Source organism: Apis florea, unplaced genomic scaffold (genome assembly GCF_048593485.1).
Source record: "Apis florea isolate Af1SG1 unplaced genomic scaffold, ASM4859348v1 contig_2291_pilon, whole genome shotgun sequence".
Lineage (NCBI taxonomy): Eukaryota > Metazoa > Arthropoda > Insecta > Hymenoptera > Apidae > Apis > Apis florea.
In genome coordinates this window covers 4,415,752-4,427,275 of record NW_028256553.1, presented here as the reverse complement: position 1 = coordinate 4,427,275, position 11,524 = coordinate 4,415,752, and the positions used below count along the sequence as shown (strand labels likewise).

General features: G+C 35.3%; 1 protein-coding gene and 1 long non-coding RNA gene across 2 annotated transcripts in view; one reads left to right on the top strand and one right to left on the bottom strand.

Annotated features, from left to right (window-relative positions):
• Window positions 1–8,701: 8,701 nt before the first annotated feature.
• On the bottom strand, window positions 8,702–10,536 carry LOC147658317 (uncharacterized). The gene is made up of 2 exons (XR_015290705.1): window positions 9,911–10,536; window positions 8,702–9,655 (listed from the first exon to the last, which is right to left on the bottom strand). It is a non-coding gene; the product is annotated as an uncharacterized LOC147658317 (long non-coding RNA).
• Window positions 10,537–10,830: 294 nt separating this feature from the next.
• Window positions 10,831–11,524, top strand: part of zfh1 (Zn finger homeodomain 1) — a 28,912-nt gene continuing 28,218 nt past the window's right edge. The window contains 1 exon segment of the mRNA XM_086903186.1: window positions 10,831–11,013. Within this exon segment, the coding sequence (XP_086759312.1) occupies window positions 10,980–11,013 (34 nt within the window). The 5' untranslated portion in view covers window positions 10,831–10,979.

Here is an 11,524-nt window from a genome sequence, read left to right as displayed (position 1 = left end):
AAGTAAAAATATTCGAATCTATCTCTTATGCAATTTCGTTCCTTGGTCCACGAATCGTACGGGGACAACGACATGATCAGGCCCCTGAAGAGGAGACACGGGCGGCTAGGTGGGAGAGATTTCCTCGTGGGAACTGGCCGTGCCTACTCTCTAGGTCGAATTTATCGATGAGTCACGCGTACGATCTCGCGTCGCCGCCACGTTTTTGCAGAATCGTTCCGCCTAAGGGGAACTCGCGGTGGCGGCGGCTCTTTTGCGCGCACATACACAGTCCTGGTCCATAAAATCTGGCCCGCATAAGGGGAGAGAAGAGAAAAGAGAGGAAGGTGCGCCGTGGCTCTTGGTGGGCCCCCGGGCTGTCGCCCATATGGCGACCATCGTTATTGCCGCGTCGAGCTATAGGTAAACTGCGCGGGCAGGAATACACTTTTGTACTTTTTGTCTCGGGCAGGACAGGAGAGAGAGAGAGAGAGAGAGAGAGAGTTCGTGCTGTCCCACGTTTGCGGCTCCACCTTCCTTCCCTGTGGAACACGATCTCGTTGCAGGGACCCTGCAACATTCTGCTCGACATGGTGCTGATGAGAGGCGATGGTCGAGTTTGGTTTTCTCCCTTTTCGAGAGGAGAGCTCTTCTCTGAAATAGTGAAGGTAGTCTGAAAAGTGAAATTTTTAGTAGTGTTCGAATTCGTGAATTGAACGAACTGTATTCACATCATTGAAATCATTGTGTATCACTGTTGTTTGTTTAAATTATTAAAGATAATATTTGAGAAGATTTTATTCATTTTTCAATATTATAACGAAATTTATCTAACTTTTGAAATAATTATGTAAATTCTTTCATTGTTAAATGATTGTAAAAAGTAATAATTCATCGTGACTCAGTAGTAATAAGACTTCTTTTTGAAGTTGAATTCTTTTTGAAACATTAGAAAAATTAATTTACTAGATAAAAAAAATATATTTTTTTAATTGTTAGAGTGGAAAGATTATTAACTTTTTCATTTGAATTGATAAAATTTTAAATATGTCTTTTTTTTTTAGGCTTAAATTATATCCAAAGTTTCATCGAGGTCAATTGTGATAAAAAAGCATTGAAAAATTTTTAATTCATTTATAATTCGTTAATTAAATTTTAATTTTTTTATAGACTCGTAGGCTGACTAAAAATATTTTAACTAATAAAAATTTTGTTTAAATTTTCTAGTAAACTAATTCTTCTGGCATCTCAAAAAAAATTCAAGTTGTTTCGTTCAATTTTAAAGATCTTATTTCGCTTTAAAGCATGGCCGAATATCACTACTTATATTTCTTTCTGTCCATCAACTAATAATTTGTTGATAACATTATATTTAAATATCTTTATGATACTTGATTTTTAATCAAACAAATTTATATTGTTTAAGATACTTGTTATTCAAATCACATATAAATACATAAACAAATGAAGAAATTTTCAAAAAATTTTCAAATTAGATTGATTTAACTTTCCAAAATGAATTATTGTAGCAAAACAAAAGATAAAACGTTTAAAATATCACAGAATTACAATTGTAATGCTTAATTTCTTTTTTTACGCATAATCACAATTAAATTTTATTACAATTCAATATTTATTCGAATATCTTAATTTTTTTCTAAAAAAAAAAAAAAAAAACATCTCAAACTCAAGTAATCATTATTAAATTATATTCACGTTCGAATCTCACATCGATAAGCTTCCAGTTTCTTCCTTGCTATTCTCATCAGAAAACTCTTTGTCCCATATGGGGGTATCGAGATTATTTTTCTTCGATCGTCTTAGCATTAGCAAAAAAAATCCGATATCTTGCATAAGAAGAAACCGATCGTGAACGACTGAGAAAGCATACAGTGGAAGGTTGAAGTCCTACGCAGTACGACGTTGGTTGAAATAAAAGCAACAGAACGCAAGGCGTGAACAGAGGTCGAGCTGTTAATATGTCGCTCTTTATGGGCTGACAGGTTACACAGAGTAACCTGGACACGCGGCTGCGTGTTGCTACGAAAAGGCTACTTTATGAAAACCGATCTGATTACACCCAGCTTCGAGTTGCACGACCTCGTTAAAACGTTTATTCTCTCAAATTTAATAGCGAAAGGAATTTCGTTGGATCCGGAGACGCTGTGAGAATTTCACAATTATTTTCAAACTCGTTCTTTGAGAATATAGATAAAATAAGAAATCAGAATCGTTTAAAAAAATTTAATCAAACCTTTTTTTTCATTAAATTAAATTTTCTCGTTAAGAGAATTTTTCTTAACTTTTGACGTAACGATATTAAAACTTTTAAATTCTGAAGATTTTTAATAAAACAGTAGTCGAATGCAAGACGATATAAAATATAAAAATCAACAATTGGAAATTAAATTTGTTTTAGAAAAATATTAAAACTTATATTTTCAATATTCTTTATTCTAAAGTAATTCCAAAAATAAATTTTTCAAATAACACATTTTCTAAAAACGATATCTATTTAACTTTAAAAATAGTATACTATATTTTTTAAACAATTTCTTATTTATTATCCGTATATAATTGTTTCTATGGACAAAATTTCTATAAAAAGATGGATAAAATTTGAATGGTTAAAAAGTTAAGAATTATTTCAATAGTGTCTATTATTTATTTATTATTCGAATAACCGTAGATAACTACGAATAAATGTTATTCAATCGTTATTTTAAATCAAGTTTATTAATAATTATTACTTAAAACAACTTTATTCGAAATTTTAATTACTTACTTTTTCAACGAATTACTGCTCAAAGAGAGTAAACATGTCGTCCTTTGTATCACTGATTGGTTCAACTAGAAATAGTAAAATAGAAGAGAAACGTACAGTAGCCAAGACTCGTGCCTATCTTATTTTGCAAGCGACGTTCTTACGGCAAACAGAAATCAGAACGTAACAAATATTTACACGCTTGCCCCTGCTACATTATACGCTTAACTTTGTTCGTGCTCGGACATACTAGTCGTGACTTATCCATGACGTGTATTAAAAACGTTGCCTACCCTTGTTGTATCGCCACGATAACGCGTATATTAGTTCACATTGTGCTTATTGATTACAACATTCTGACGCGTTTCTTTCGATGAACGATAGTTAATTGTTCGGTTGATGTATCGTTGCATGTAATTCTTAATAATATAATATAATAGTTTATATCACAATTTTCGAATAAAAGATACGATAATTATTGATTTTTTACTATAAAAAATTAAACTTCATTTTTTTAATTATAATTTAATTTTAAAATAAAAATCCGTAAAAGTTGAAAAATTTAGTAGAATAGTTGAAATGAAAAAGAAGAAACGAATGATAAATCATTAAAATAAAATAAAATAAAATTAAAATAATTTTCTATAAGTCACACGATTTTAAGAAATAAACAATATCCATTATAATTCTAACCTCTTATAATTTTTATATATAAATATTCCGTATTCATCAATAAGAAATAAAGAAAAGTGAATTGAAATAAGTAAATTGAATAATATCCAAGCCAAAAAAGAAAATTTCGTTTAACGAGAAAAGTAAATAGGAGAGAAAAGAAAAATCTTTCCAAAAAAAAAAAAAGAGATACGAGAAACTAAGAAGAAACAAACGAAAGGAAAAGCAAAGAAGAGAAGGAGCAAGATGAAAACGAGAAGATAAGGTACAAAGCGGCGATTTTGTTCCTCTCGAGAACGCCTTGACTTCTTATTTTCGTGATGGCGAGGAAGAACTATGGTTCCTCTTCACTCTTAACAGAAGAAGGAACAAAAGTATTAGAACGAGGCTCGCGTGGCGGATTCCATTCCAGTTTTTCGCCGTATGTATACCTGATTAATCGCGATCGGGAAGCTCGTGGAAGCGGGTCGAAAAGAGAGGAATGGCAGGCGAGGGAAGCACGCGGACGTGAAATGAAGAGAGAACGTGAGAGAGTACGATCATTGGAAGGAAAGAGAATGGGAGAAGAGAGGCGCACAAGTGGCGCACACATGGTGCACAGTTGTTCGAGAGGTCAGGTTTTTGTCCACGAGCCTTCAGTTTTACAGATCCGGCCGAGTTTCTCTATGTCTCTATATCTATATACAGGGTGATCCACGTAATACGAGATTTCCATCCCCGATAGGATTATAACTATGGCTGTTTCGACAACGCCAGGATGCGGAGAACTATTGTTTGTCCGTCGCAAGATTTCGGTGAATACGAAATTTTGTAAATGTATTTGAAAAAAAGGTTAAAATACAAATGATCGATCGAAAAGTAATTGTTAAAAATTGCATTTAAAAATATTGTTGAAGAATTATTTGATTTTATAGAATATATAATTTTTCATATTGTTTTTATCGTGTAAAATATAAAGGTAAAATAAAAGCTAACACGGAAAAAAATTAAAAAAAATATATTTTGCAAATCATATATGGAATTTAGTTTAAATTTAACAATCTTTAGAAAGTAATCAAATGATAAGAGTTATCAAGCCGAAGCAAATTTGAACAGGAAAAAATCTATCTTAATTATCTATTCTCGAAGTTATACATTTTGCTAATCTTGAAACTAATCTTTCATATTTCTTGTGGTTTCAAGATTGAGCATGCAAGCTTCGTAAACAGTCATATGAATCACCCTATACACAAGTATATGTATATGCAACCACTAGTCCCCATTCGTTCTGACAAATTGTCGAACCTTGGCATTTATGCTCGGTTTTGTATAGGTGGCCGGGCTAAAGGTTGTAAGATACGATGAAATTTGAGTGGGTCAGAGAAAAAAAACATTACGTTTTCCAAGAGAAACGATAAAGAACATCAATTTCATGATAAAGTCACCTTTTTCGAAATACCAATACGGTATTAAAAAGGAAAGCAGATACAGAATTGAATAACATTTCTTATGATTATTAATATTATTCATTAATAATACTCAAATCAAAAATAAAACATTAAAAGAAATAAAATGATTTTCAAATGTTTAATTGAAACGAAATCTTTATCAACCTTTATCATTTTGAGATCACAATTTTATAACATTAACATTATAATGATTTCGTAAATTTAATTTATCGAAGAATTTTATGAATAGTTTAAAATTCGCGATCATTTTGCGCATTATGAATCATAGAAAATTCAATCCGTCGCAATGAACTCATCGATGTATGAACTAAAAAGCGAGGAGGCGAGCCAACGCATCAGTCATCCGTGAAAGATGGTAACACAAAGGCACGTGTTATCTGGATAAAAAGAAAGCAATCTTTGGTAAAACACGATCGACCGATGTTCCTTGCGAATAAGCGAATAAAGTGTGGATTAGCTTTTCTATCCAGTTAATCTGCGCTGCGTAGTTAGTTATTGTCTCATTCTCATACTCATAAAAATCTAATCTAGTTTTATATGATTCCAACTCTAACTCAATGAACTCGTAAAAAAAAATATTGAATAAAAAAAAAGATTATCTTCAATTGGAGCGGACCAAACGGGAAAAAAACGTTCGCTCCGAACGTTTATTATTCCTATCATTGTCGATTAATTTATAACTCAAGATAAAAGCTTTCGAGGACAATGATAGTACTCGGTTAAAAGATATCAATCTTCGAGACGTGATAAGCGAGATAAATCTCGAAGCCTGGCCCTAAGTGATCGTTTGAAAAAAAAAAAAAAAAGAAAGAGACCTATATTATAAACTTTAAACAACGGAGGAAAGGTATATTTTTCAGAAATAAATTCTCACAAACGAAAGTATCCTCTAAAATATCTTTATAAAATGTTCTTCCCTTTGTCATAAGGGAAATTCCTTCCTTTTTGCCTAAATAATACTTCTCAGAACAATTTCTATATTTTTATCTACAATTCAAAAGTCGAAACACGATGCGTGGGGAGAGGCGGAACTCGAAACGTGGCACGCGGCGACTTATCTCCGCGCATATATACAGAGAAACATCGTACCTACGCCCGGTGAATCACTCTGCTATTGTCCGAAGGGAGGAAGGATAGAAAAAAAGACAGGGTGAAAAGATAGGAAAGAACGCGTGCAATCGGTTACGTTTGCAGACTCTAGCTACAGCAAAGATAAAGAAACACGGTTGCGAATCACGCCGCGGTGGCGCCTAATGGGCGGCAACAAAAAGGGACACGGTGTGGTCACCACACCGCACCAGCATCGGGGAATTCCCCTTCGAAGAAGACGCGTTACCCCCACCACATAGTACATTCAACTCCCACTCGATTAACATCGGCCGAATTCGGACACGCTCGGTGATCTCCGCGTCATTGCTGGACCCGCCACGCCAGAGATCGTGCAGTACCGTATCCACGAAAGGAGATCTTGTGTTTGGACTGATTTCTTATCATTAGGATAACGACAATCTCTATTCTACAACACTTTCAATCGAGAACCAAAGAAGTCGGACGAATTTTTCGAAAGAGAATTTAAAAGGAATCAAGGAATTATGATTTTTGTACTTCGTTTTTTGGTGACTTTTTTTAGGAATTGTTTTGAGCAAAATTTGAGATAATCATCGTTGTTTTAGAAAATTGGTAATAAAATAGGTAATTAAAAGAGTTCTTAGAGTATTTTGTTAAGATACTGGAATGAGAAGGTTCAATTGATGAGATACCAAGAAATTCAACACCTCGAGACAAGACCTTTGGGAGAAAGGGTCGGCAACTATTGGCTCTAATTGCCAGTACTCGTTGAATGGAGATGGTCCGACTATGCTTTCGTTGATATATAAGTCAGGCTTTAAACGATTGCAGTTCGACGCTTCTCGTTTAACACTTGAACACAAGAAAATTGTGTACGGTCTCTTTTTATTTGTCTTCTATTATTAATAATTAATATTTCTTTATTTTTCTCAAGATTAAGATTAACAATTTTTGTATGAAATTTATAAATTTATAAAAAAAAGTAAGAAATTTAAACAATTTTTTATATTAAAATTATATAACGAAATACAATAAAAATATAATATACAATAATAATATAATATTAATGAAAAAAGTACGTACAAATTATTCGGAAGATTTTTCTCAAGTCGTTTCAATCCTCTCGAGTCCGAAGTATATGTATATATATATACATATACATATATGTTTATTCTTCCATGTGACTCGAGACTAAAATAGATGTATGACCATCTCACAAATTAATTTCACAAACAATTCTCTTCTCGTATGTGAATCAACGTTTATAATCATCAGAGAAGAAGATTCCATGTCGGACTATTCTTTCGCTTTCAAAACAAGTAATATGATACTAAAAAATTGTCTATTGCTGTAATACCATATATGCAAATTCGAATATATAATAGATGCTTTGAAAATAATATCACGAGTTTCAATAAACAATAATAAATTTTGTATTCGTATCAATCAATTCACGATTTTTTCAAGTTCGATCAAATCCAGTATGGAGAAATATGCATTAATTTAGAAATCAATTCATGACCGTGATGTACGGCTTTCGTATGATTTTCGTTGGATAGCGCACACGTATGCGTATATCTGGCTCTAAATAATCATTGGATGACTGTCGGTTAAACGATGCAACGTGCCTCCCGTCTCTTTCGGATATTGTTTCGAAGCGGTCCTTCCCTTTCATTCAGTAATTCGCAGGCAGCTGCACACTAATAATAGTATCGGACACTGCCGCCACTGCTTGCCGTCTCTGCTTTCGTCGCGGCTATACATATACATTAACCGTCAATATCGTAATTTCAATGATAAGTTAACTTGTAGCTCTCCATGCTAGGTTAACTTCATTTTCTTGCGTCCTTTCCTTCTTGACACACAACTACAGATTTATTTGGTTCTTCAAAGGAAACAATGATCAATTCAAGAAATTGTAGAATGTTTAAGATAATTTCTATTTTGAATTGATCATTGATTCAATAATCGATTTAATATATTTATTATTAACATATTGATCGATGTTTTCGCGATTCATTTATTAAGTGATATTAGATATATTTTGTTAGAATGCTTATTTGATCATTGATTATCATTGGTTATCCTATTCTTAATAGGAAGAAGAACGAATGGAAAATTTTATTGATATCATTGTATTATATATCGTTAGGTTGCATCGCAAATAAGAGCTTCTTGTCTACTTTAAAACGTATTACATACCTCATGGCGGTGAAAAGTCAAGGGAATCGACGAAGATAACCGCACGCGCTACCGAACGTTATCTCGTTTCCGAGTCGAGTTCGAGGTATTCGAGTCATGATTGCAAAACATCTTATACTTTTCAATTCACAAACTGAAAATCTGTTTGATAAATTACTTTATAAGATTAAAAAAAGAATTTCTTACGTTAAAAAAACATTTTCATCATTTTTATCTTTATTTTCCTTGAAAGCTATTTTTCCTTTACGAAATAGCTACGGAAATTTATTTGACGTGAATATACTTGATGGCAACATTCTCGTAGATTTACACATCCTATTCGAGCAGTATTTCAGAGAAGTATCTTCGAGGATGCGCATTCAGAACACGTGAAGAGGAAGTCGTATAGAAGAAAATACAATATCGGCGCAACACGCATCCTTCCTTTCAGTAGATAAATAACGAGGCAATCACGTCCATGAGCCAATGAGCCGAAAGATACCAGGTTTCCGGTGAACGAATGCGTCACGATAAGAAACTTCGTCGCATCCATAAATCATTACATTGGTAAAAACAATATACACAATTATAAGTTTCTTCTAGCTACTCCATTTGTATTGTTATTATCAAGAAATTTGCGACAGAATCGATAGCGTAGGGCGCCGTAGTTGGCTGGTTACGTTCCTGACCTTGATTGCGGCCAACGCACACGCCGAGATGCGACGCAGGTAGGGGATGTGGCGACGACACGGGTAGACGAATATATAGTATGCACGAATCGCTTGAGAATAACATCTCATAGCCCAGGGAAGGCGAGCAAACCTGTGGAGAGCAAGAGGAAGAGGAGGAAATGTATGTAAGTAGAGAGAAACGTAAGAGAGTGGGAGAGAAAGGGGGTGAGTTAGATGTTGAGGAGGGGAGTTCCAGCGTGTCCATCATAACGCATAGAGGGGAGAATAGGAGAACAGTTGGGACGGTTACGGAGAGAAGTAGAGAGTGGAGGGAAGTAGCAAAGAGATCTAGTGGTGGGGGCGTTCGAATCGGACGAGGGAGACGAAGAGAGAGAGAAGAAGCATGGGGGCGGTGGCTGCTCTGCTACGGCCGCCATCACCATCCGTCCCATCCTATAGTAAACTCCGAAGCAGCAGTCCCCAATCTGTCTCCATGTGTGTTAGTTAGGACCGTGTTTTACCGGTGCTTGCTACTCCAAGTTGGTAGTAACACCGACATTTCTGCCTTGCCCGCTCTCTACGATGCCCTAGCATCAGCTCCCGATTACCATCGCACTTCCCTCGTTCCTTTCTTCTCTCCGTCTTTTTCCCGCTATTCTTTCCCTCCAGTCTGCCTCCGTAAGTGTGTGTTTTTTGCTTCGGTGCGTGGGAAAACGCGTACGCGAATGAAAAGAATCGGTAGGAAAGGAAAAGGCGGTGGAGGAGGAAGCGGCAGAAGAAGAGCAGCATATCGCTTTCTGCACAAATCGTTTCCAAGGATATAACTAGTGCACGCTGTCTTCCTCTAGTTTTCGTTGTTCTTTTCGTTTATCCTGGTTTATTAAAAGAGAGTGTATAGTGTATAATTAGTTAGGAAATCATCAGTGTATCGCATCATATTATAAATTCCTTCTTCGATACTTGTTTGTGACATCGAGCAATCTTTCAAACAACGAGCGAGAAGAAACAACACGAAAGGATAATCAAAAGAAGATTTTTTTTATATGGACGCGAAATTAAATAAATCTACGATACGATAAAGCATGCTATACTTGAGGATGTAAAAGAAATAAATAAAATTTCATTACCCATTCTTCCGTTTGAAAAATCCTTCAAAAAGTCTCAAGATTGTCGTAATTATCGACCTTTGACATATACGACGAAACGGACGTCGAAAATCCAACGGAGGCTAAAACGCGTCCCACCCAATCGGTTCTCTCGAATCATCGTCGTGGAATCGTCACTTATCGGACGAGGGGAACGAAGGAACGAATGAACTATCCGTGGACCTCAGCGCTGCCGCCCGCTGGAATTTCTCCTGTCGTCGTCTGCACATAACCTCTCTCTTTCCCTCATCTCTTGGCTGCTCTCTTCTCCACCTCTCACCTCTGTCCCTGTTATCATTCTATCGCTCCTTTTCTGTCTCTTCCATATTTAAACACTTGGCTCATTCGTCTATTTCGCATCAAAGAGAAGAAACGTGATCAACATTCCTGTGTTTCGTTGAACTCGTTGTGCGCGCGGTGATACGATTGCTTTTAATGATTGCGGTCGCAGTAAATGCTGATCATTCGTGCTTGTCATATGATTTGAGCTGTTCACCGGCGTGTGGATATCCGAAGACCGATAGTCAATCATCGGTGATGATGAAGACGCAACGATAATATTCACTTGATTCTTATATACGAAGCAGCCGGTCATAACTGTACGTAACCTAAAAGCAAACGAAAGACAGAACGAGAGATGACATTAAACAAATGTGCACTGGAACGGTGGATGTGAAATAACATTTGGATTTGTTGTTTCGAAAGCACACGACGCATCGTGCCGACGCTATTTTTCTCCGTTGTTTCATCATTAAACTGTTGCACGAACGGACGTTAAGACCTGTATTTCGTATCTATGTTCTCCGATACGAGATCAGGCGATTATCGTTACTTCGTACCGACAATTTATTTATCGGTCGATTCAACGGAAAAACGGGAAGCGGTAATACAACCATGCGTTGCTGTACCTTGATACGTCACAGATCACGCTGGACGAACTCTTGAGCGGGATCACAAGACGTGCTGCGGCTACAGAATTATTCAACCTGGCGGAATCGTCGAAGAAACGCAAGACGTACCTCAGGGAGCACTGGCTCGCGCTCACGCGAATATGAGCATGACTCTCGTCCGGAATACGTTCAAAGGTAAACTTTTATTCTCTTTGTAATCTATACACGTATATAGAATACGCATTTTGTTTTTCGCGGTTTATATTCAGTGATAATCCTTGTGAAATTAACTTATAAATACTGATTTTTATCGTGTATTGATATGTGAATATTTAGTTATTATTTTATAATATAAAAAATTATATAAATCGAATTTGTATACATTAAAATTAAAATATAGTTTTAGTTTCATGTAAAAAGATATATATAAAACAACAATGTTTAAATTTTACAACAATGTTTTACTTTGATACATTTTTCTTAGACAAACAAAATAATATGTTTACTTTCCGGGTTATATTAACATTAGTTTGTTTTCTATCGATTCTCATTGATAATAAAATTTCTTTTTACAAATTTATAAAGTCGAAAACATACACATGATTTCTACGTGTAGTTATTCATAAATACAATGTACCATGCATGCGCGCACATAGCCGAATATGTTGTGTTTAATATACGCGTGCATTCCACGCATGCGCGTTAC